At 42.9% G+C, this 25,069-nt stretch overlaps 1 protein-coding gene across 6 annotated transcripts in view; it reads right to left on the minus strand.

Annotated features, from left to right (window-relative positions):
* The window catches only part of AMOT (angiomotin), a 67,349-nt gene extending 43,304 nt beyond the window's left edge, over window positions 1-24,045 (minus strand). Inside the window, exons 1-4 of one of the 6 annotated variants that reach the window (XM_015128050.3) lie at window positions 23,666-24,045; window positions 15,497-15,574; window positions 8,210-8,358; window positions 5,376-6,309 (exon numbers count right to left, since the gene is read on the minus strand). In XM_015128050.3, coding sequence (XP_014983536.2) covers window positions 5,376-6,247 — 872 coding nt within the window. In that variant the 5' untranslated portion in view covers window positions 6,248-6,309; window positions 8,210-8,358; window positions 15,497-15,574; window positions 23,666-24,045. Of the gene's footprint in view, window positions 1-2,399; window positions 2,561-5,375; window positions 6,310-8,209; window positions 8,359-15,496; window positions 15,575-23,455 lie in introns of those variants that run through there. The other 5 variants (XM_028842509.2, XM_015128051.3, XM_077988046.1 and 2 more) reach the window with 5 other exon arrangements.
* Between the last annotated feature and the right edge of the window lie 1,024 nt (window positions 24,046-25,069).

The raw sequence follows: 25,069 nt of genomic DNA on the forward strand, positions 1-25,069 counted from the left end.
TACCTAATGACTATTAGCCATTAAGGGAAACAATTAAGAGTATGTGGATGGATCACTTCCACTGTCACCACTACCAGGAATAATATCTGTCAGTGTGCACTGAAGACAAAAAGCTTGTTCATCCCCTAGCTCATGCCCAATTAACCTCATATGCTCCCATGTCCTGTGGACGCTTGTTCTACCGTTGGTATTTCTCAATCCAGGGAAGACAGATGGCTAAGTGCATGGGATCTGGATCCCAACAGAGGGAGTCTGGAGACCTCTTCTGCTGCTCACGAGCTGTGTAACTTTGCGCAAGTTACTTAATCTGCATGAGCCCGTTTTATTCTTGAGATCACAAATAAATTGCAAAAATACTGAGGTCTTCTCATTTTTGGCGCAATAGGAATTACAAAGAGTCACTTCTCTACCTCCCAGTGAGATAAGCTGATCTTGTTAGCTTGTTACTTAAAGGATATCCATTTAATCTTTGCAATAAATTGCATAAAATTCATGGTGGAACTGGGACAAATAACCAGGAGCAATTAACTTTTAACTGGCATTCCAGATGCTAAAGCACATTCCTCACACACACACACTCCATTTACCATTACTGTTCATTTATCCATGTTTACAAGGGATCTTCACTATAAGGGCTTTGTATAGCTATAAAATCATTCCAAACACTTTCTCATGGATACCCAATAACCTAGATCTTCCCAAGAGTCCTCAAACCTGTTCAAACCCTGGATTCTGTCGCTCAGCCCCATCTATGCCTCTGGTGTACCCACATTCTTCCAATCACATACATCTGTCATTATAAATAATTGCTGAATATTGAACAGGGCATGCGAACTCTTTGGGCAAAGAAGAATTGGCATGGTACTCATGAGTACAATTGGAAAGTTGCTGCCATACATAATATTTTTCCCCAGAGCTCAAAGCACTCATTCAATCAAAAGCCTGGGAGTTATTTATACATTTACGTGGTGAAGAGTTCCTATTTTCCAGTCTATGGATCTTCAGTTTCCTCACAGGTAAAAGACTATGTGCTCTTTTCTCTCTTTGAATGAGAGCTATTATAATTTCTACATGTCTACAGAGTTAAAATATAATGTCCTGAGATTTGTTGGGGCTTGTGTGCCTCTTTTCTGCTTTGTGGGCAGAAAAGAGGGGCTTACGTTTCATGTTCTCCAATGCAGCTCTCAAATTTTAAGGGAAAAAAAAATCACTATATTAACCTTCGTTTTTGTTCCCAGAATTTGCAAGTCCAAGGCCTGGAAGGTATTCTCTTTTAAAGACTGAACGCCCAGTTCTGAATTGGGCTTTCTCTCCACAGCTCCCCTGGGCCTCATCAAGCAACCCAGACCTCTCTCTCAAACAAACTCGGCCACTGGCCTCCCTCCTGCCTGGAGACTGAAAGGCCCCTCCACTCCCTGGACGACAGCACATGGCCTTCCAGGGACCTTGGGAAGGAGGAGACCATGAGGTCTGCAGAAGGAGGTCTCTGGGGTCAGATAAGCTGAGGATGAAGATAAACAGAGACAAGGCAGCTGCCCCTCAGTTCCCCAGACTGGAAAAGGAAGCAGATCTCAGTGCATTGTGATGTTGGGAAAACCAAGGCAGGCCGTCACTGGCTGGTTTGCAAACAAGCAACGGCTTGGGCAGTGGCAAAGGGAGAGAAAGCCCTTCAGTGAAGAACTCAATCTGGGCTTCAGCATCCACTCACCAGGGAAAAGCAGGATGGAATGAACACTGGGGTGAAGCTCCCCCTGAGAAAAAAGGATTAAGGAATGACAGGGGGTAAGGCAGAGTGTGTGTGTGTGTTGGGCGGAGAGGTGGGGGAGGGATGTCAGAGGAAGCCAAAATATACCCCAAATTAAATAATAACAGTAAGATTAATGACAGTAATAATAAAGGTGGCAGCCACATGAGCAGCACACTCTCCAGGTCCTTCAGCACACAGCAGCCTGAATCACTCCCCACTGACACGTTAACCAGGAACAACAAGCCGCCTGCAGACAACAGAATCACATGATTCCATGCAAGCCCTGACCTGCCTCCCGCCACTTCCCTCCCTTCATCCTGCTCCTTCCTAAGGCTACCTGGGCAACTGGGGCTCTGCAGAAAAGGGGACATAGCATACATGCAGGACAAAGGCCAGTGACTAAAATCAGGATCCTCCCCAAAGTTGGGGGAATGGGGTGGGGTAGGGGGTACACTCCTCCCAGAGACAGTAGTAAGGACACAAAGGGAAAGTAAAAGCCACTCCACCCAGCTGACATAGCACCTTCCACCCTGCCACATCGATGACTGGGAGTCGTCACCCTCTGCAGCCACACACACATGCACACATGTGCATGCACACACACTCCACACTCCTGGCACACACATGTGCAATCCTGCACACACACTCTCACCAGAGCAGGTGCCACCCAATAGCCTGGAACTCGACTGATCCTCACCACAGAAACTGCCTTTCCCAGGCTCTGCAATGGTGAATCGGTGAATCTGTGAATCCTGGAGCAGGCTGCAAATTCCTGATGGTTTCTCTTGCACAACCAGCTCTGCTCTGAACTACAGAGTTAGGTCACCCTTAGATTCCACTAAACAAGGATTTCAAGAAACCTCGGATCTGGGCATGATTTCAACAATTGAAAGGAGGTGGCTGCTTTATAAACAGAAATGATTTAATTTTTAAAAGCAGTTGATAAATATATAAACCCAGGATGCAGAAAAGGTTCGGCACTTAGAAAGACAAAGACTCTGAAATTTTAAAATTCTTCAGATGGCTTGGCCTTGTTTCTCATCTGGAGTTCTGGGCATTCAAGGTATTTATTTTTTAAGTGGGGAGAGGAAGACATAAGAAAGATGAAGTAATAAAAGGATTGTTTATAATTTTGTTCATTTTAACAGCAAATCTCCAGCAGTTCACTGCATCTCTAAAAGCAAACAAATGTTTTCTTAACAGCAATTTGTTCAAAAAGCTTGCTTTGCATCCTGATCTGTAATTTGTGGATTAAGGGCTCAGAATGTAGTCTTCTAATTGGCTGCTGCTAGCAGCAGTTACTTGGAAAGGTACTCAAAAACTGTATAGCTAGTTGGTTAAAGGAAATGGAGGAGGGAAAATGTGTCACCACCTTAAAGCAGTACACTTCTGGAAAGCAGTTCAACTACCTCCTTTTGCCAGTAATATGTCAATAGGTGCCACTCCCTCACGCAGGGCCCTGCAACAATTTTACAGCCAGAATTTGCCTGATGCAGACCCAAATTTCATATAGAGCATCCTCCCACTAGGGCCATTTTAGGTTTGCTTATTCATCAAGCATTATCAAGCACTCTGCTGCTCTCCCATAGAGAAAAACTTGTTACAGCAAAACTGTGTATTAAAATGTTGCTCAACAAGGGTAGATCAGCATGGGCTCTGTTGCTTTTGAGGACAGAAAGAAAGAGAAATCCACAGATAACTTAGGTGGGAGGATAAAAAAATATGTATCTTCCTGTAAAATACATGCAGCTAAATTTCTCCGGTGGTTTAATCAGGATGGGAAAAAAGAAAAAAAAGAAAAAAAAAAACCCTCTTTGGGCTCCCTATTATTTATTTAGGGAGATCAAAGGGCTTTTCCATCTAGCTTCAAACACTGTGGGAGTCATTTCAGATCACAAACAATACTGGTGAATGAGTTCTGAAAATAGCTTTCCTAGGAAGGCGGGCTGTGTGCTGAGTGGGGCTGTGGCTTCTGCTCCACACCCCAGCCAACACACTCCCCTCCCACAAGGCAACAGACGTCAGCCCATCAACAGACTCTTCCATACTGACGGGAAAAGTAAAACAGAAACCCCCAGCTTCATTGATATTTTGCTGGCTTGAATGGGTTTCCACTAAGTGAAGCAGTCTTGAACAGATCAACCTTTCCCCGGGTCTTCCGTTTCATTGGTCAGATGGGAATCTGGTTCCTGATCTCTTTTAAACCTGAGTGGCCCTGTCGGTTACCCCATTTCCTGTTCCAAGACACTTATCAGAACATAGGCTCCTGCGCTTTGAAAGCTGCACAGAGGAGGTTGAAGGGTTAGGAAATCAACCTGGGTTAAGAGGGAAAAAAAAATCCTAAACTGGCAATGTTAGGGGTGGAGCCCAAAGCGAACTGCCTCTGGCTAAAAAAAACAGGACCTGGAGGGCAAAACAAAGAAATACCAGGAAATGCTAGGTGCCTTCTCTTACTTTCACCCTACTCCACCCCATGACTGCCTTCTCTCCTGAGTCACTCAATGAACTTCAAGCCAGAAGGTTTTTTCCAAAATAAGCAAGTAGGGTACAGGAGACAAAGAGGTAGACATCAAAGGACATCACAGACCTAGTCTGTGAGCTGCATATAGATGAAGGCCAGCCTAGGACCAAGCACTTCACACCTGATGGCCACCCATCATTACTCACGGTCATGGGGCAGGATGCCACACTTAAATGCCACCATTGGTGCCCACAGTTTAAACCTTTTCTCCTGCCCTATATGTTGAAATACTACTGATCAGAGACATGGCCCAAATACTAACAACAGGAACAATGAACAGAATCATAGAATCATAAGATCTAGTGAATATAGCAGTGGGACAAAGGACCTCTGAATAATTAAGAAGTATATATAGGAACAACTAAGTATATAAGACAGAAATGGTACTATTTTTCCTTCTGTATTTTAGCATCTGACTACAATTTCTATATGATGTGATGGGAATTTAACTCAAAGGTTTAAAAATGTGACAGGCAACTAATAAATTTTCTACCAAAAAAAGATACAACAGTCCAGATTTCATAAACTGCAAGCATAAGGCAAGTAACATTCTGAACCTACATACATACATAGCTCCCCCACCATAACATCTGGGTATTTGTTTAGTGTCCAAAAGAATAATGGTAATTCTATGGAAAAATGCTAACTGACAAGAAATACACAGATTTGTTTGCAAAAATAAATGATGAGAACTTCATGGAGGGGAATATGTGCAAGTGATAGGATGTTCCAGACTAATTAAAGTGCAAGGTAATTTGCTTCTACTTCTCAAGGAGGGTTTATGAGAAACACAGACCCCTTCTTCAACATCCTAGGAGACAGGACAGCGAATAGCCGCTGAAATCAAGACTTTTGCTCCTGTTCATCCACTAGGCCATTGAGGCCACGCTCAACCTACAAAGCTAAGGGATTGTTAATACAGTGCTAATCATGGCTACAGAGGCTACAAATTCAGGTTGGCAGGCAATTCTCTAAGCCAGAAGCCTGTCATGCATTGCAGAGTTTGTTATACCAAACAGCTGCCCATTCCCTCCCTAAGATTCCCAACACACAGCAGAAGCTGGTTGGGGATGAGGTCAGGAAATGACAGAAAGAGAACTCTCTTACCTGGCTGCTCCATACTCAGGGGGATGCTGATACCTCATCAGTTGCCCCTCTGTTCTCCCTGGCTGGTTCAGGCGATGCTCACTATAGAAGTGCCCTGGCTCTTGGGGCTTGCACACTACAGATTGGGGTGGCATGCCCTTGAAGGGATACTCTGGTGGGGGGCCTCGGTGTTCCATGCCCTTCAGGCTATGCTGGTTAGGAAGTGGCCCTTGGGCCTTGTAGAATTCACTGGAACTTGTGGGATTCTTGTACAGGTCATTGGGTTGTGGTGGGGAGAGGGGAGCACTGGTAACAGGTGGATGGGCCTTAACTCCACTGGTGGCCAGTGACATCTGCATTAGTCGTTCACTCAAGGAACGGACATGCCCTTGCTTAAGGTCTCTGAGTCCTTCATCTTGGTGCATCTTTCCAGGATTGAGCCGCTGAACTGATGGGCGTCCCTCGGTCCTCATCTTCTGGTTGGTGACTCCAGTGACATAGAAGGCAGCTCCAACACTGGCATGCTGTTGGCCCCGAAAGTACTGGGACTGAACCTTCGCTTCTTCGTAAGTCGGGAGTTCTTCATTATTCTGCATTCTAGGAGACAGTTGCTTCTCCATGATGATGTTTTCTGACTGGATTTCCTGCCCCTGGGGTTCTTGTCGAGCAGCATGAGCCACAAGCTGTTGGTGGTGGTCTTGGGGACTCAACACATCACTCTGAGGGCCCAGGTTCCCACTGCCAGTGGGGAAAGGAGGGCCATTCCCTGTGGCTTGCTGGTGTATGGCAAGTAGGCTGCGATTCTCACTAGGATTGCCATAGCGAAGCTGCTCTTGTAGCAAACGCTGCAATACTGTGGTCCCTCCACTTGGCTGTTCTTCAGAATTTCTCATCTCTATTGCTGGTGGTGCCTTGTGAAGAGAGAGAGAAATTGGGCACCTGGGCTGCCCTTGACCTGGGAAGGGGAAACAGGAAGCTTAACACCCAGTTGATGGATAAATTAGTCCTCTAAAGGGAATGAAAATGGATATTGGAGGGTGAGGATTCTATTGCAGAAACAAAGTAGAGAATTTAACCTAAAATTAATAGATTTTTGGGGATTCCAGGCCCTAGCACTGATATGATGAGGAAAGTGGAGGCATAAGAGCTCTAGGCTTCCTCTTTCACTTTTAGCATGAGCTAAATATTCAATCTGGACTTAACTCCTAAGAATGCTTGAGAAACCTGGAACAGTCAAGTAGGGTAATTAAAGCGGGTAACTTTTCAAGGTCCATATTCACAGGCTTCATCTCTCTGTATTCTATTTAAGGTAAAAACCCAAATCTTATTACTGTGGAGGTGGGGGCAGGACAGTGGGGAAAATTACCCCATAACAGGATTTGTAAAGCAGCTCAGCATATGAAGCGAGCTACAAAATGCAAAATAAAGACTCAAATAAATAAAAGGTGAAGAGAGCTTGGCTTGCACCAGATAGTAATGATCCCTGCCTCGATGCAAATCTTTTTCTCTGATCTCATAAGGCTCTGAAACATCTTTTTAAAAAATCATTTTTGTAGTGTCCATTTTGGATGCTGCTTGGCTTAATAAGAGAAGGACTTGGAATACTTATTACTGACAAAGTTGCCTTTCAGCCCTCCCGAAATAGTCATCGAGATTTGTTGTTGTTGTTATTGGGTAGGAGAAGCTTAAAGGGGAAGCCTCTTTTATTTGAAGTGTGCCTCTGACAAAATTTAGAAATTGAAAAATATAAAGACCATCCTTCTGGAAAGGGTGTATGATTAGCATATCCCCTCCCTCACCACCAATTCTTCTAAACAGGTAATATGGGTTGACTGAAACTGATAACTTTAGTAACACAATTTAATATTCAAATTCTAATCATACTATTGGTTTACAGGGTATACAACTGATTCCTCTTTTCTTGACGTCTGTTTTCTCAACTGAAAAATGACTGGTAGATGACTTCTCTCTCTCAGCACTGTACAGTATCCACTAATTCATTAGAGATTCAAAAATTCTTTGGACAGAATCTGTCATGTTAAGTATTGGAATTAAATAATAACGTTCAATAATGAAACTCTCACTTTAAGGATCTTTAGTAATTGGTGGAGAATGAAGATAATGTCACACAAAAAGTCACAATAAAGGTCAATTTAACCCGCATCAGGTTTCTAGATGGCAACTCTGGATCCCTGGCTCCCAGGCTCTTATTTCTATGATATTAAGTGGCCTGCAATCTCTCTGGAAACATGAACCCCCTTCCTTTGGTCATGCAGAGACAGAGTGACCCAGAATGTATATATAGTATATGAAGAAAGTTCATCTTCTCTCTTCACTTCTTGTTGGTTACTGCTACCTGGCTTCCAACTGTTGTGCTGGGCAGTCTGACAACACGAAGGGACCCTCGAAAGTCCCCTTCATCATATTCTCTTGGGAAGTGCACACCAGTGGGGTAAGCAACCAGTCCCTTTTCCATTCCTCCCAATGTGCCTCCAGGACTCCTGTACTTGAACTGTCAAATTGGGATATTCTGATAGGTTGACAAGCATAATATATAAATCTTTTTTGGTGCCCAAAACTAGAGAGATGACTACCAAATTACTTTTCCTTGCTCAAAAAATGGAAACAGGAACATGTATGGTGTTAAAGCAAAAATGACTTACATACGCTCCCTGCAAGGCAGGGAAATGCAGACACTGAGCTGCCCTGGACCCTGAAAAGTATACCACCCCCTCCCACGTCACATCCACCCCACCCTGCATGCACACAGTCACACATGCATACACACATGCACACGCGCACGCGCGCGCGCACACACACACACACACACACACACACACAGAAATATTCCATACCTATTTCTGCTTTCTTTTAGGCTTAAAGCCTTGATCAGGATAGGGAATTCTTGCTTATGAGCAGCTCCAGAAACCGCAACGGCAGATTCCCTCTCCCCTAACACTCAGGTTCAGGGTAAGCGCCGCCAAGAGTCCAACCACTGGTCACTCTGAAATGTTCAGGAGGGGAAGGGAGGGAGAAATAAAAACGTCGTTTCTATTTTGCCACCAATGGCCAGCAGTTAACCAAACCAGTTCTTCCAAGAGAATGACTTGTCCTCCTATGGTGCTTGGCTTTTAAATGAGTAGCAGAGTCCATCTCCACTAGGGCAGAAAAGAAACCTCAGTGTCCAGCAGCTGTGTCCGGAAAGCCAGGCCGGTCTCCAGTGATGGAAATGTTCAGGTCTGAGACTAGAAAGGCTTGCTCTGTTCTGACCTCACAGCCCTAGAAAGCTACCACTTCCATTCCAAGTTGGAAGGGTGGATGATGACAAAAGCCAAAACCACTGTCGCCTTTAGGGTGCAACCTTTAAACTGCTATTAGTAGCAGGGGAGGTTAGTGAGGCTCACTGTCCCACATCCCAGAAGGGAGTGCAGTCATCATAAGGTAGGTTTTTGGTCAAAAAAAGAACACTCAGTGAGGCTCCCAATTTGAGTGCCTCAAGCTCAGATAGGTGGGGCGGGAGGTGGGCAACTTCTTTTCAACCAAGTCATTAAGTATTTATTAAGTATTTATCGACTATTCCACACATGTGTCAGCCTCATGCTAGACACAATAAGGGCTACAAAGACACATAAAATATAATCCCTGCCCTCATGGAGCTTACACTCTGATCATCTAATCAACGGTCCATCCATTCTTGGAGTAGGAAAGTAGACTGCCCTTCCCAACACAGAGTGCAACCCTTCTCCAAGCAGAAGATGCCTCCACTTGCTTTCTTGGCACTTCCATTGCCCCGGTGTCTCAGCAAAAAAAAAAAAAAAACTCACAGACTTACATTATATAGACTAGATGCAAATGCATAATAGACCTGGATTTGAGATAGTCCTTACGTCTAATTTCTGCTTGGACTCTCTGCAAAGCCTTGTCAGCCTAATCAAAATGATTCTAAGACTCAGGAGTTTAAGTGAGATGCACATGAACCACATTCCTATCTTCTGTCCTGGCCTATCTATGATTCATTCATATCACTTAAAGGAAAGGCTTAATCCACTCCATGAGAGGAGGAAAGCAATACAAAAGAAGTACACAAACATCTCTGTATTTTGAGAGCATGTTCAAAACATTCAAGTTTTTAAAAAATCCACAAAACCACAAAGTGATTAATTTAACATTATTTCCTTGCAATGTTGCCAAAAATAAAGTGAACAGACATACAGTGAACAAACACAGAAATGTGTCTTTCCATCTTGTTTTGGCACAACATATAATCATGATCAAAAGCAAAATCATCTCAAATCTGCAAGGTAATTATTTTAGGGTGTCTCCCCTAATTTTGAAGCAGAGGAACAACTTCTAATTGGAATCAAAGCTGGACTTTTAACAGAGCTATGGTACATAACCACTGGCTTCTATTGTCCAATTCTGAACAAAACATTCATCCGTTTTTTTTTTTTTCTTTTTCAACTGAAACACCAGAAAACCGCCCAAGGCTTTTAAACTTGAGTCCCTGGAGAGAAACTACCATATGATTATTTTCCAGTACGATTTAGATTCTTCAGGCTGATATTACTGATTTTCTCCTGATACTCAGCTCTTCACTGAGAAAACTTTACTCGTGCAAGGTCTTTCTTCTCTCAATTTTGTCCTCTGTATCCTTTTCTTATTTATTTATTTATTTATTTATTTATTTAATCTATTTTTGAGATGGAGTCTTGCTATGTCACCCAGGCTGGAGTACAATGGCAGGATCTAGGCTCCTTGTAACCTCTGCCTCCCGGGTTCAAGTTATTCTCCTGCCTCAGCCTCCCATGTAGCCAGGATTACAGCTATGTGTCACCATGCCTGGCTGATTTTCATATTTTTAGTAGAGTCGGGGTTTCGCCATGATGGCCAGGCTGGTCTTGAACTCCTGACCTCAGGTGATCTGCCTGCCTCGGTCTCTCAAAGTGTTGGGATTACAGGCATGAGTCATCACACTCGGCCCCTCCATATCCTTTTCAAAACCCAAATCACTTTATGTTAACTGGACACAGATCGTTCCCCTACCCTCACCCCCCTCGTGCCATCTTTGTCTCTGTTTAAAACAGAAAAAGAAATCAGCCTAAGGAAAAAGCTTTGCAGAGTCCTCTCCATTTTACTATTTTCTTCTTGAAGAACTTATGTTCATCTACATGTCAAGAGTCACATAATGAGGAAAACACTACTCCATGTATTTGAGAAAGGAAAGGAAAAGGCTCCTTGTTTCATGCACAAGAACTAAAATAGTATGAACTCTGTAACCTTTAATCTCCCTGTAGCTTTAATCATGCCACTGCCAGGGGTCTGACATCATCTTCAATCAATAAAATAACTTTGTTTCTCCTGGGCACACAGACTGTCTCTGAGAATATTTGATAGGAAAAAAAAGAATAATTGTGGTTCTGTCTTTAAAAATGCAATTTGAATCTACATAATCAACTGTTCTATAACAACAACAGGGAAGCAAGGCCAAGCTAAATTCTTACTCCATTTGCAGTCATTGGCCTCTCTCAATACACCTGTGAGGTTGAGCCAAAACATATTAATGAAGGCCTAGATGTTTCCCAAGACAAGTCCCAGAAAATCCACATTACAAGGTGGTCAGGACAGACCAAATTCCCACCCTTCAAATAAATTTTGCAATATGCCTATAAGATCTTCTTTCTATCTCCTCTTCTATACCCTCCCGCATTCTGCCCCTACCTCTCATTCTACCCAACCAGGATAAAGAATCTAAGTCTAAGAAAGCTGTTTCTCTGCTAAATCTTGGTCAACTTGTTTCATCCAATTTGACTCCCTTATCTGGGCCAGTTCAAAGTTTTCCCTGTACCTATGTGTATGTATTTGTGCAAACACACACACATACACACAACCTCTCACAAAAAGCGAGAGGCCCCAGTAAATTCTTACGTTCTCTCAGGTTGGTCCATATTGTAGCCAAAGTACCCTAGAGAATACCTGTCCCAACACTCTTGCAACCTAAGATACCAATTCACTTCATTTGGGATGTGAAAAACAATGGTCCTTTTGCAGGTTATCTCTAAACTTTCAACAGGTAACGGGTAGGCATCATAAACACCGTGGCACAGAGTCTGGGCCTAGAGTCACACTGCCCAAGTTTAAATCCTGGATGTATGGTTTACTAACAGACCTTGTACATGTCTCCTGATCTCCCAAGTCTCAATTGCATCATCTGCAAAATAGGGATAATGGTGCTCATACTTCACAGGGTTGTTATAAAGATTACGGGAATTAATCCATGTAGAGTGCTAAGCATGGAGACTGGCACATAATAAGGCCTCAATAAAAGTAAGCTATCACTGTCACTGTTATTTCAAAGTAGCCTCTTTTTTTTAGAAATGTACAGCAATTTTATGAAGGTTTTTTTTTTTTTTTAAAGAAACTTAAAAAAAAAAAAAAGAACCTTTATTTGCAACTCAGTCTACTATACTACACAGGGGTCCTTAGATCATTGAAACTCAGAACTGGAAAGGCTCTTGGGAGACCACCCAGTGGTCCCACCCTCTTCTTGCATAGATGAAGACGCCAGGGCCTCAAAGGGTAAGAGAGAGCCAGGACCAAAATGAAAGTTTTTATAATGCCTAGGGCAAGAACCCTTCCACTACAACATATTATCTAGCATTATTTGCCTGTACAAAGAAGATGCTTAATAACTACTTATTACATAGAATTGACCCTGGTTTTAAAAGACTATAAACCTGCGTTAATGCTACCACTGATTTTCCAGTTCCATTGGAAGTAAAATGTTAATGGAAGGAAGGAAAATTCAAGGAGGTAAGGGGGAAGTGTTCAGCTAGAAGTACTACTATAGAAAGGCTTTGCAAATTCACTTTTTAGGCTAAGATGTGAGGTGGATTGAACAGCAACATGAACCTCCACGGATTGATGTCTCCAGGCCCCCTATTTCAGGTCTGTTCAATATCATACCAGCTTGGCATTGGCTCTTAATTCTAGCATTAGTTCAAGAAAAGGCTTAAGAGAAGAGTCAGCCCTGACTCTTCTTTGTTCTTATCTCTACCTCTACGATATAGTTTGGAGGTATGTCCTTGCCCAAATCTCATGTTGAATTGTGAGGTTTGGTGGGAGGTGATTGGATCATGGGGGCAGATCTTCTTGGTGCTGTTCTGACAGTGAGTTCTCATGAGATTTGGTTGTTTAAAACTGTGTGGCATCTTCCCCCGTTGTCTCTCGCTTTTGCCATGTGATGTGCCTGCTCCCCCATCGCCTTCTGGCATGATTGCAAGCTTCCTGAGGCCCCCATCCCAAAGCGAAGTAGATGTTCGCACCATGCTTCCCATAAAGCCTGCCGAACTGTGAGACAATTAAAACTCTTTTCTTTATAAATTACCCTGTCTCAGGTATTTATAGCAATGCAAGGACGACTTAATACACTCTATTGCAAATACCGCAATTATTTTTGCACCACCCTATTAGATTAGGTTGAAAAATTATTTTAAGAACCACAGCAAGGCCTTGGCATTTCCAAATCTTACTGAGGATCAGTGTGAGAGATCCGTTTCTGGGACGGTAACTCAAGGTCTTGGTCGTTTTTGGTCCCAGTTTGACTTTGCCTTGTTCTGAAGCAATTACCTTGAACATGTTTATAGGCAACAAAAGTGATCAACCCTGAAGTGGATGTGAGCAGTGACATACTGTGTAGCAAGGAGAATCCTGTTGCCATCTCCCTCTATCCCCCAGCAAACACATCCATTCCCAAAGAGGAGTAGACTATGTCTTCACATCCCCTTCTTTATTATCTCAGGAAAAGTATAAAGGGTCCCTGTAATTAGATGGAGCCTAAAATGAGAAAAGTTTAAGAATATACCTAGAAGCTGCCTGCTTCACCAATCTCTAACCTCCAATGCCAGACCGCCCATTTTTCATGTCTACTTATATTTTATTTTACAAGTAACATAAGCACAGCATGCACATATTTTTAATAAAGAAAAAATCACTTATAATCCCAGCACCTCAACTTAAGCATTGTTAACATTATATTTCCTTTAGCGTTCCTATGTGTATTTGTGTTTTTACAAAGCAATGAATTATTAATAAGATGTAATTTTGGATCCTGCATTTTACCTCATCATAAATACTTTTTCCATGTTGTGGCATAACTTCATAACATCGTAATGGCTGCATAATAGTGCATTAAACAAGTGTATCAGCATTCACTTACCCATTCTTCAATTATTAAGACATGTAAGTTGCTTCCAATTTTATGCTAGTCTAAATAATGTTACAAAAACACTTTGTGATTGAACCTTTTTCAATACTGTAGGTTGTTTCTTCATGATAGAATCCTAGAAGTGAAACTGATGGGTCAAGAAGCATAAATGTTTTTAGACAACCCACTAAAAAATAAAATTAGCAAAACACCAGAGTCCCATGAAATCCCTCCCTCATTTAATGAAAAATTATCCTGCTCTCATTTTTCCACCAGGGCAGAGCAGGGCTCCTGGGAGGGAAAGAAGCCAAGAGAAGCAGTGTAGTATCCCAGTGGCTTGCGAAATGGCAGAGTGGAACGTGGGCTCCCCTGTGAATCCAGCTTGCATGCACTTGCCCCAAATTGCCACCCAGCCAAGAAGCTAATTAGTAAAAGCATCAGGTGGGTGAGAACAGGTTCATGGCCTGTAATAGCTTATATCATCTTTCATTTTTGCCCTTGGAAAGATCTGACAGTCAGCTTGAAGACATTCAGTTCTTGTGACCCAACCTGCTTACATTCTGAGAATTGAATTTGTCAGTTTTTAAATCCCAATCTTCAATATATCTTAAGGGACATTTTGCTTTATAGAACTAAGCAGGCATGATCAATGAGCCTGTGAGTGTAGCTCTATTTTCAGCCTCAGTTAAGGTGGCACATTTAAGGTCAGCCCTGTTTAGTATTATATGACTAAGTGACACCTGTCTTAAATGGTCAATGTATTATAGACAGAGGTTTATTTTGCAGACCTGACCATAAAAGCCATCCAGTCCTAAAGCAGGGGAGGCAATAGGTCAGAGATGCCCCTGGCTTAGCAAGAGTGGACACAACAGGCATTCTTTCCGTGACTTCTTAGCCAGAACTCTCAAAATAAGGCAGTTCTGCTTTCTACCTTCTCTTTGAAGATTTTTCCCTAATCCCTCTCCATCTATTCCTGACCTCAACTCTGCTCAATATGGAAAATTAATTCTCTATGATGACACTTATCACAGCAAATTTTCCATAAACTTTTATTGAGCACTTAACTGTAGCCAGACATTGTGCTAGGTAAGCCCTAGGGTGGCAATAAATAAATAATAAATAAATAAATAAATAAATAAATAAAACAGAGCCCAGTCCTTGAGGAGCTCCCAGTCAGGCAGAGGAGGCCCAACTCAACAGGAGAACAGAGGTATGAGCCGATAGCTCCAGCAACACATAGCGCTCTGCAAAAAACCCTGGGCTACCTCAAAAAGCTTCCAAGAGGAGGAAAACACCAAAAACCTATGAGCTGAGTAGAAGACATGGAATGTGATAACCAACTTGACATCAAAGATAGGTTGAGATATATCTTTGGGAGTCATTAGCATATGGATGACAGCTAAGGTCGTAAGAGAGGACTAGACCATATTGACTAGGAACAGAACAGAACCCAGGATGAAACTAAACATGGACTTCTGGGAAAAAAAAAAAAAGGTCATTTAAGGGTTAGGTACTTTGCAAATGTGGGAGGGAAAGAAATTCCTTTATTTGTCCCCATGGCCTTTCCTCCCATATATCTCCAATCTAGACCTTGGAATACTCAGCTCCAGGGACAGAAATCCCCAGCTGTAGTGCGGAGAGAAAAAAAAGTTAACTCTCACCTTTTAAGCTTCTGAGTGCCCCGGTAGCAATCACCATTACGGGTTGAGCCAGAAATGGAAATGGAAGTTGCTAGACTGTAAGATCTTAGAGGGCATGGGCTGGGTGTGTGATTTTTCACTGTATCCATCCCAATACCTAAAACATTAACTGGTACATAAAATGTGCTTAATAGTTGCATTCTGAGTAAATAACTTTCCCAAAACTTTGCTAGAGGCCACAGCAGGAGAAGAAAACAAAGAAAGACATGGAATAACAACAATAATAATGTTATTGTTACCTTTAGTTTCTCAGCCTTCCTTCTAAGGAAACAAAAGCTCTTTCACTTCTGCTATTTTATTTGTCCTTCTCGGCAGCTCTGTGGGGAAATAAAGGCAGATGTGATTAATTCCATTTTAGAACTGGAGAGGGAAGCTCAAGTCCAGAACAGATAGCTAATCATAACTAATTGGAACAGAATTTCACTGCTGCCCATTGGTAGGGCCAACATTGGAACCCAGGTCTTGTGACTTCCTTGGTTCTAAGACATAACCCTCCACAGAACTGCCTCTCCAGTTTTTAAGAGGACAGTTCACAAGAGAAATTCATTAGGAAAGCAAACTCCTGAAGCACTCCAACAGTATCTTGAGCAAGTGAGTGAGCTGCATCTAAAAGAAAGTAATCTGTTCCCCCACATCAACACTGGGATGACTAAACCCAATTCCCAATGGGGCTCTACTAACATAATTGAGAGCTCCCTGTTTTGCTGTGCCCCTTTTCAAGGGAGCCCCATCTGCCTTCAGTCTGGTTTTTGTGTCTGAGTGGGGCTCAGGTGCTGACTGCAGGTGTGGCATCCAGCAGGTGCATGGACAGGAGCCAGCATTTCATATCTTCATACCGAAGGGTCTGAGTCACTCTCTGAAGGCAGAAGGCAGCCCCTCCTCCTCCTGCTGTTGCCTTGCAAGCACAGGGAACCTGCCTTGCCTGTGGTGCCATTGCAGAACTGAATCTAAACCCTGCCTTCCCAAGAAGGACTAGAGTGAGATTAAACCACAAATCATATAACCCAGCTAACTTTCTCACTTGCACAAACTACTGCAGGCATACACCTACGCCGTAGGCACAGCGTCAGAGAACGTAGGTACAGAATGACCGTCACCTAAAGTGATGGGGGAAAGGAGGGCCACAACAGGCCCATATTTTGGATTTAGCTACACAGCATGGACTCTACTGCAAACGACCCTAAAATCTCAGAAGCAAATACTCACCCCCTTAAAAAAAAAAAAAAAAAAGGTGGAGTACAGTAAAAAGAACCTGCTAGAAATCTTGCACTCCTGTTCTCACCATAACCTCTCTCCTTCAGGCTTCCAGGGGAGAACCGCTTAGCCTGGTCACAGAAAGCACCAGGTCAGAAAATTCATCATATTTCCCTAACAAAAGCCCAACTGGCAGCCTGAGGCAGATAGAATGTTCCTGGGAGTAAAGGGGGTCATCAAAATTTTCTTAGCTTCAAAAATTGTTTGCTTTTAAAAAAAAATCTGCCTCCCCCACTCTCTCTCTCTCAGGCACACACACATAGACCAAAGAGAAACTAATTGTACAAGAAAAAAAAAATGGAATCTTACCTTAATAAAATGGTTTATTGTCATTTGTTCTATTTCTCTAATTCATACGGGAAATTCAAATAAGCTTTGGTTTACAGTCCATGATCCAGAAAGCAAAACTGGCTACCACACTAAAATGTGATCATTGTATATAAACATAGTAAAACGAAAATCTGAACTGAAAATCTAAATGTAATAAAGAGGAAATTAGGTTTCTTCAAAACAGGCAATCTAAATAATTTTCCCCATCTGTGATTTTTATCTTAGTTTGCTATCACATGGAACAAATGTCACTAATTCAATGCAAATACATGCCCCTTGAAAACAACCAAAATGAATAAGGGATGTACTAATTAGCTTCTAATGGGGAAGGTTTTAATTGAGCTATTCTTTAACAATCTTCATCAAAGTTTCCAGGGCAACTTCATAAAAGGATGTCAAACCTGGCCCATATTTTTATTCCCTTAAAAATAATTTTCAAAACACAGAAACACAGAAAGCTGATTTCTCTTCCATGCTGTTAACACTCAGGCCACTACATTTTCTGATGTCAGCAATCCCCTTCCCACAAATATTCCAAGTATGCACCACCGTCATTCTCCTTTCAATTATGTGGTTTCTCTGCTCCTTTACTGATTGAGTCCAGGCCTCTCGGATAATGAGAAGCATGTGCAGGGAAAATATGCTCTTAAAAAACACATACATCAGTTTTATCTGCATTATAAAGGGGAGAGCAGATCATTTGTCCACATCAAAAAGACTGAAATGTGAAGTTTGCTATGGGGTATATATAAGGGGAAAAAAAGATCTGTATCAATGCCTAAGGTTGGTAGAGGGCCGGCACAGTTATTGTGATCTGATGTGACACCAATAAGAATAAGGGAGACTCTCCACCAAATCCACCCTTTCTAGCTTGGCCACATTTATATTTCATGTTATCTTAATGTTTCTTTTGGGGGTATTTAAGTTCTGACATACACATGGAAATGAGCCACGAATTGTACAGCAAGCATAAATATTCCATCATTAATAAAAACCAGCTGTGTATAAAACGCTACAATGGCTGGGTTTCAGTTACTGGCTATCATCAGTATGTGTCACAAGCAAATATTACTGAAAACTTTCTCCCTTAAAACGCGCATGCGCACACACACAGAAGTGTGCTTTATTCTTTTTCACCTTTTGGAGGAGCTTTGAAGAAGTCACTGATCTCTATAGTCCTTTTCAACTAACGTTTCTTTTTGAAGCTATTTTTCACCACCCTGTAAGATACTAGAGTTCTCTTATTTGTACCTCAACTTACCACACAGTACAAAACTGTTGAATTTTTTTTTGTTCAAAAAGCCGAGAGGGCCAATAATACAAATGTTGGGTTAATGGTAATTACAGTTAGTAAGGCAATGGGGCACCAAAGGGCACTGTATGTTATGAGAGAGCAAAGCTCATTAAAAAGGAACACCTGCTCAAGACCCTATAATAAGCCTGCTTTGCCATCATGCAAACACCTTTCATCCAATGACCTCAAAGCATGTGCCCAATATGAAGCATGCCGAAACACCTCTGTGAGGTATTAATATCCTTGCTTCCCAGAAGGGTAACTGAAGCTTAGAGCAGCTAATTCATTTACCCTTGGTCACATGGTAAGCCAGAGAAGGGCCGGGCAGAGAAAACCAGATCCCGGCTTCAAGTCACACAGGCTAATGATATTTCATAGAGTTAGGGCAAGAGTGAAAGTGCCTTTACAAACGTCAAGGCAAGCCCACAGACTTAAAAGAGTAGATTTTCAACAGCTGCCTTAGGAAACATTGGCAAATACATCCATTTGCATTTTCTCCAGGATCATATATTACCAAAAAAAAAAAAAAAAAAAAAAGTTCCTGTTCCTCATTTGGTACTTTCTAAATACTAAAAACCCGTACCGCACTTTCTACTCCAGTTAGAGAAACTTAATGTAATTTATGATGAGCCACTGGTTTCCAGGAATGAATCCATCTTTTTTTTTTTTTTTTTTTTGCTCTTGTTGCCCAGGGTAGAGTGCAATGGCGTGATCTTGGCTTACTGCAACCTCCGCCTCCCGGGTTCAAGCAATTTGTCCCTCAGTTTCCCGAGTAGCTGGGATTACAGGCATGCGCCACCACACCCAGGTAATTCTGTATTTTTAGCAGAGTCGGGGGTTTCACCATGTTGGACAGGCTGGTCTCAAACTCCTGACCTTAGGTGATCTGCCCGCCACTGCCTCCCAAAGTGCTGGGATTACAGGCGTGAGCCACCACGTCCGGTGAATCCATCAAATCTTAGCGATCACATGTATACCATACCTTTGTTATCAAAGGAAAATCAAAGAACTATGAAACTGAACTTTCACTACATGGTGAAGACCTCAGATGAAGAACCCATTACGCGTGGGCCATTCTGCTGCTGCACGTATTGTCTTTTATTTAACTGTCTAAAATCCTTAGTTTCTTTGCTATCTTTTAGTCTAATTTAAACGTATTATTTTCCATGCTATAAAACAAGTATATCTGTGCTGTCCTGCTTCTCCTTTCTCATTCTGAAGATTTCATAGTCCACCCAAATTTGTACTCACTTGATGGCATATCACTATACAGTGATTTAAAAATCATTGCCAATGATTTAGACAAGGTAAACAGTGGACCCTAGTTTTTGTTGCCGTTGTTGCTGTTGTTAACAAGAATGGGGGAGAGATAACAGGAGGTCAAAGGAATTAAATTAACAGCCTTGCTAGATACATGAACAATTCCCGAATCACAGAGTGTTTAGGGATTACTTATTATATCCATCAGCTTCTCCTGGCATTTGAGAAACAAAATATATGGGAGTCTTCATGTGTCCTCCATCAGATTCTGACTTCTTTCCTCCACATGGGTTTACAAAGCTAAGTCTTAGGTGGGCTCTTATTGAAAAGCAACATTGTATATATCTGTGGCTCCAATTTTCTAAAATTCATGTTAGTACAGGAACCAGGACTTGAAAGGAACTAGAAAAAATGAAAGCAGGTGATCTGTTAGGATGATGGAATTCTTGAAGTTTTGGATAGAGTCTTAGCTTCTTAATGTTGGGTTGTTAAAATATAAAACATGATGCATCTATATTCATATATCCTTACAGGATCTTTTTTTTTTTTTAACATGATGACTAGATGATTGAATTTCTAACAACGGTTGCACTTCATTCTAGTAGCAATCATTCACATTCATACTCGATATTGAGGCTTAGAAAGAAAACCATAAACTTATGAGAACTGGCTCTCAAAATCACCCTGTCCAAATCCACAATTTACAGTGGAAAAAAAAAAAAAACTTAACAGAGGTAGTAAACCGAGTTACGGTTGGGCCTAGAGCCCAGGTCCTTCTCACCAGTAGGCTCACTAGGAAATCTTATTGCAGATTCTTAGGTTAAAAGTGGCATCAGTAGCCATTATTTACTAGAAATAACTTTCTAGATCCCTGGGTTAGTAAAACACAGTAACTGGAAATAAAATATTTTACCTATATGGGGTGGATAGTCTCATCCTTAGAATTGTTCAAAATCTATAAAGTCTGATTTATTTTCAAAAAGTAATACTAGCTTTCTTCTGCAAGCAGTTGTAGGCCGGAGCTAACGTGGCCAGCATTATTACAAGCCAGGATGATTTAGACAATTAACTAACTCCATTCCATATAACAAAAAGATTTCAAAGGCCAAATAATGGCCTCACTTAATTTAAGTGATAATCATTACAAATTCTTATGTATTCCTTTATGCAATAAATATACTTCCGAGAAGGCCCAGTTAGAGTGAATTTTTATATATCAAGTCATAGTTTAAAGGCACTAACTAGGAAAGCTAGTACTTACAAAGAAACCTGTTGTGGATTCTTTTATAAAGCAAATGACTTCTTTTTCTTTTTCTTTTTCTTTTTTTTTTTTTGTTCAGATTGTGTGTGTTGTGTGTGGAAGGGGCGACTTCCCTCCTTTCTCTGGGTTAAAAGGGGTCAGAAGCCCACCATGGAGGAGAGTAATGTAGTATGGCTAGCCTGTTTAATACCCCCTTAGTTCCTGGGACAAAATTCTAACCTTTGACTTGGGGGTGGAACCCTAGATTTTGGACCAAAGTCCACAAAAGGCGGCAAGGAGGGAAAAGTAAGTAAGACTAAAGACAACACATCATAGTAAAACACCAACAAAAATTCCTGGGGACAGGAAATCAATGGATCACAATTCTAAACAAATTGGTTTAGTCCCCAGCTAATTAACTTGTCAAGCAGATCACTAAACCTACTGAATCCATGGGAGAAAGAGATGATGTAATAGGAGATTTGGAAACATTTACCCATTTACCATCCTAAAAGGCTCCACTACGACCACACACACCTCTCCCTACCCCTTTCAGTGTGTTTAAGCTGGGCTTAATGGGTGCAAAGGACAATTTCTACCAGACAGTCCCCAAGAATAGACTGTTCTCATGCATTCCAAATGCTCAGTCTCCATGGAGGAGGCTACCTGGTCGCAAGCATTTCCCAAGAGGGAATATATCCTCTATTTCTCCTCATTGGTAACAACTCCCCCACTCCACCCCCACGCCCCAAACAAAACAAAACAACTTCTAACCATCCTGAGAACTTCAGGCGACTTTTCTGGGGTAAAGGAAAAGAAGCGTTAAGAGGGGAACAGGAAAGTGTGAGAAACCCCTCTTGTCTCCAAATGGAAAAAAAGGCCTTAAAAAGCTGGATCAAAAGAAGAAAGGGGGATGGGGAAGAAGGGCCGCTTAATTACAAAGACACCCTTTTAAAGAAGGCGCAGGCCCTGGGAGAGGGCTCTTGGGAGAGGCACAGAAGCAGATGTACCCACTTAGAATTCTGGCACTCAATGGGACCTCAAGGTCATAGTATCCATCCCCCTGCCTTCTGATTAGGTTATTCTTAAAGCATTCTAGAGTCTGATGCGGTCTTTACAAAACCTCAGAAAGAAAAAGCAACTCTACAAATGTCCTAGTTGGGAATTAGTCTAATAAATCCAAATTCATAAACCAGAAATGAGATTTTAATTTCCAAATCCAAAACTGCATCGACTATGAATTATTAAAATTCCCTTTCTAAAATCTTTTAAATAGGTAAACAGATCTGCAAATTTCATGTAAAAGCGACTCCACATCCAATCGTGGTCAGAGGCTTACTTCACATCTAGACCATGAAGGTAGAAAAAGCACTTTCAATTTTACAAAGTCACAAACTTTTCCAAGGAAAGAAGTAATTTAAAATGAAGTATGATGTAGTGCCAGAAAGTGTCTGTCAATGACGCCGGATAAACCCATACAGAATAGTTGGAACCTGAGTTATCATCTGTAAATAGAGGCAACTACTCTACAACCACCTGGCTGTTAAAATGTCCCAGGCTAGTTATAAAATGTAGTTTGGTCAGGCCAGCTTTTCCCTCCCAGCTGATCTGAAACAGGATAGCCTTTAAAATTGTCACCCTGTAACGTTCCTTCTTTACCTTCCTACTTTCCTTTCCCTCATTAAAATCAACCAAAGTTAGTTTTAAATGTATGTAAATAATGTGTTCCCAAATAAGCAATAGGTTAAGGACATCTCAGTAATAAGTCTTTGAACACCATCACTTACAACCTTGACGCACTTGTCCAATTGAAGATAGGTGGGAGATGGATGAAAATGTATACCACATTCAAAATGGCATTTCAAACTATTCTTAGCTACTAAATGAGGGTGCTGAAAGGTCTAACTGAGAAGGCTTCACAAAGGCTGGCCTGAGAAAGAACTTTTCACAAAGCGTAGCTCAAGGAGACTTAAATACCCTTAGCCCTTCATCATTGAAGATTATGGTGACTAATTATCTTCCTCTCTCAATGGGAGAAGAGGGTTATATTCATAAAAGTTTTAAACTGCCTCCCAACTTCCACTCTTCATGGCGGGGAGGGAGGATAACTGAACTAAACATCCCAGGTTGTTGAAAAATTCGTTCTAAAACATACACTAGAGATTGAAAATGCTGTTTCTCACCAACTTTCTCTTTCCTTGCTCATTTAATTCTATTTAGTCCCTTTATGCAAATTATTATATTATTATTAGTGGCAATTTACCAGGAACTGCTCACAGTCTATTGAAGACTGTTATTTTCCCTCCCACTTTTCTTTCTCTTCATTTTCACATACCCATGAAGCCCATCTTACTGTCGAAGCACCAACGTGCAGTGGCCCAGGCTTGGACCCTCAAGACACCTGCCTGATCCCCCAAAACTATTTACTAACATCTTTGGATCTTCTAAGCAGATAGGGGCAACTCTCTCCTCACCATTACTATCACCACCACAGGCACCACAAACACCACCACACATCTCAAAGAGTAGCCTTGTGTTTTAGATTACACAGACTTTAAAACTTCAAGAATTCACGGTCCTACCCCTCCTGCTCCCGCCTCAGGGAGTGTGAGTCCCCACCCCAAGCCTAAGCACTTAGGAGAAACCTATCTAGTTATCTGAGATAAGCACTGACATGCATGCTGGGCTAAATGTAGATTTCAGCTTCCCTCGGGTCTTTAGCTCCTCCATGTGATTAATTACCTAGAGACCCACAAGAACCCCAGGAGGTAAGGAAGTAAAAGTACCAACTAGTAGTGGTACCCACTAGCATCTCCTCACCTAAGTAGGACGGGAAAGCAGCGCACACTCTAACCGATTTAACTTGCTGCACATCCAAAAAAACTAATGGCGAGCTGCAAAGAAAGTAGAACACACGGACGTTCCCACACGCGCCTAGATCGATTCACTCACGCCGAGGGCACGACCAAGTTCATGCCACCATGGATTCCTGCCCCAGTTCCCCGCGAAAAGTAACCACGCGTCTCCTACCCCTGAAGGCAACGAAGACAAGGTGACGACTCTCTGCTCGCTCAAGTGGCTTCGGTCCCGGGCCAGCGGCCAGGGATGGGCAGGGGGGAAGCCCCAACTCCCGGCTGCTCCCCTCCTCGCTGCTCCGTCCGGGCTCTCCTTGGTGGCAGTGGACAGGCAGGATACCGGGCCAGAGGGTGGAGCAGCGGATGGTCGGAGGCGAGACTGACTGGAGGTGGTGGTAGTTGGGGGGGAGGCGGAGAGAACTAAGAGAAGAGGAGGCGAAAGAGAGAGGAGACGGAGGAGTAATTCAGAGGGTCTACCAGTTTAGGCAGCCAGAAAGCTCCTCGGAAGGAAGGGGCGTGACTGCCAAGGCAGCTCCTGGGCAAAGGATGGGAGGTAGGGGAGGGGGACGCACGGGTGGCTTTTCTTCTTGCGGTGAGCGGCTAGGACCGCCCCGGAGCAGGGCGGGGGGGGGTGGACTAGGGAGGAAGGCGGAGTAGAGGGCGGGGAAAGAAGGGCGGGAGCCTGCCTGGACCCTGGAAGTGAGGAGTGGGGGGAGCGCGGAAGAGAGGCGGGGCCGGGGGGCGGGGAAGTTTCAAACAATTGAACCGCGGGGTCCGGGAGCTCCGGCGAAAGCAGGGGACCCTCGCTCTCGCCTTCCCACTAGAGGGGCACGACTCGGTTGCCGTAGCCGTGAGAGTCTGCGCCGTGACTGGCTGGGAAGAAGGAAAGGGTTTTGCAAAAGACTACAATAATAATCTGCGGCAACTGCGCGGCATAGTCGCGTGGGAGAGGCAGTGCAGCTCCCCGCCCCACTGCTGGAGGAAGAAAAACAAGTAATAGAAATGCTGAAAAGCACCTTCCACCAAAGCCTGCTTAAAATAATGCAGGAAAGTGCAGTGCTCCTTCGTTTTCCTTCCCCTCTTGCTTCCTATTACCAGCAGGCTCCCACCCAGGTCACAGCTCTGCGAGACACCCTCCTTTCTTCCTCCGCTCCCCCACCCCGGGCGCTTGCCCGGCTCCCGTTGGCGGGCCGCAGAAGCTGAGGGGCGAGGGAGGAGGGGTCGTGGGCGGGGCTCTGCAGAGGCTCCGCCCCTGGGCGGGCTGGGAGCGCCGGCCTGGGCGGAGTGGGCCCCTGAAGCGTAAGTCCCGCCCACCATTCTTTTGCAGCTACCCGTTGGCCCGGCCTGGCCTAGTATACGCTTGCGATTGGGCCCTGGAGTCGCCAGTCTGATCCCTTTGTCCCACCCGTCCTCAAAATTAATAAAACTAAACAAGAGGCTATTGTGTAGTTCTGTGTTCTACCCCAGCTACTGCTGGGAAGAGAAAGATGAGACGCTTTATTTCTCAGTCTCATAAAAGAATGCAACAGTGTGTCGGTCGACTCTGGTACGCCTTTATGTTTATGGTAGTGTCCAGCTC

The sequence above is a fragment of the Macaca mulatta genome, chromosome X (genome assembly GCF_049350105.2).
Source record: "Macaca mulatta isolate MMU2019108-1 chromosome X, T2T-MMU8v2.0, whole genome shotgun sequence".
Taxonomy (NCBI): domain Eukaryota; kingdom Metazoa; phylum Chordata; class Mammalia; order Primates; family Cercopithecidae; genus Macaca; species Macaca mulatta.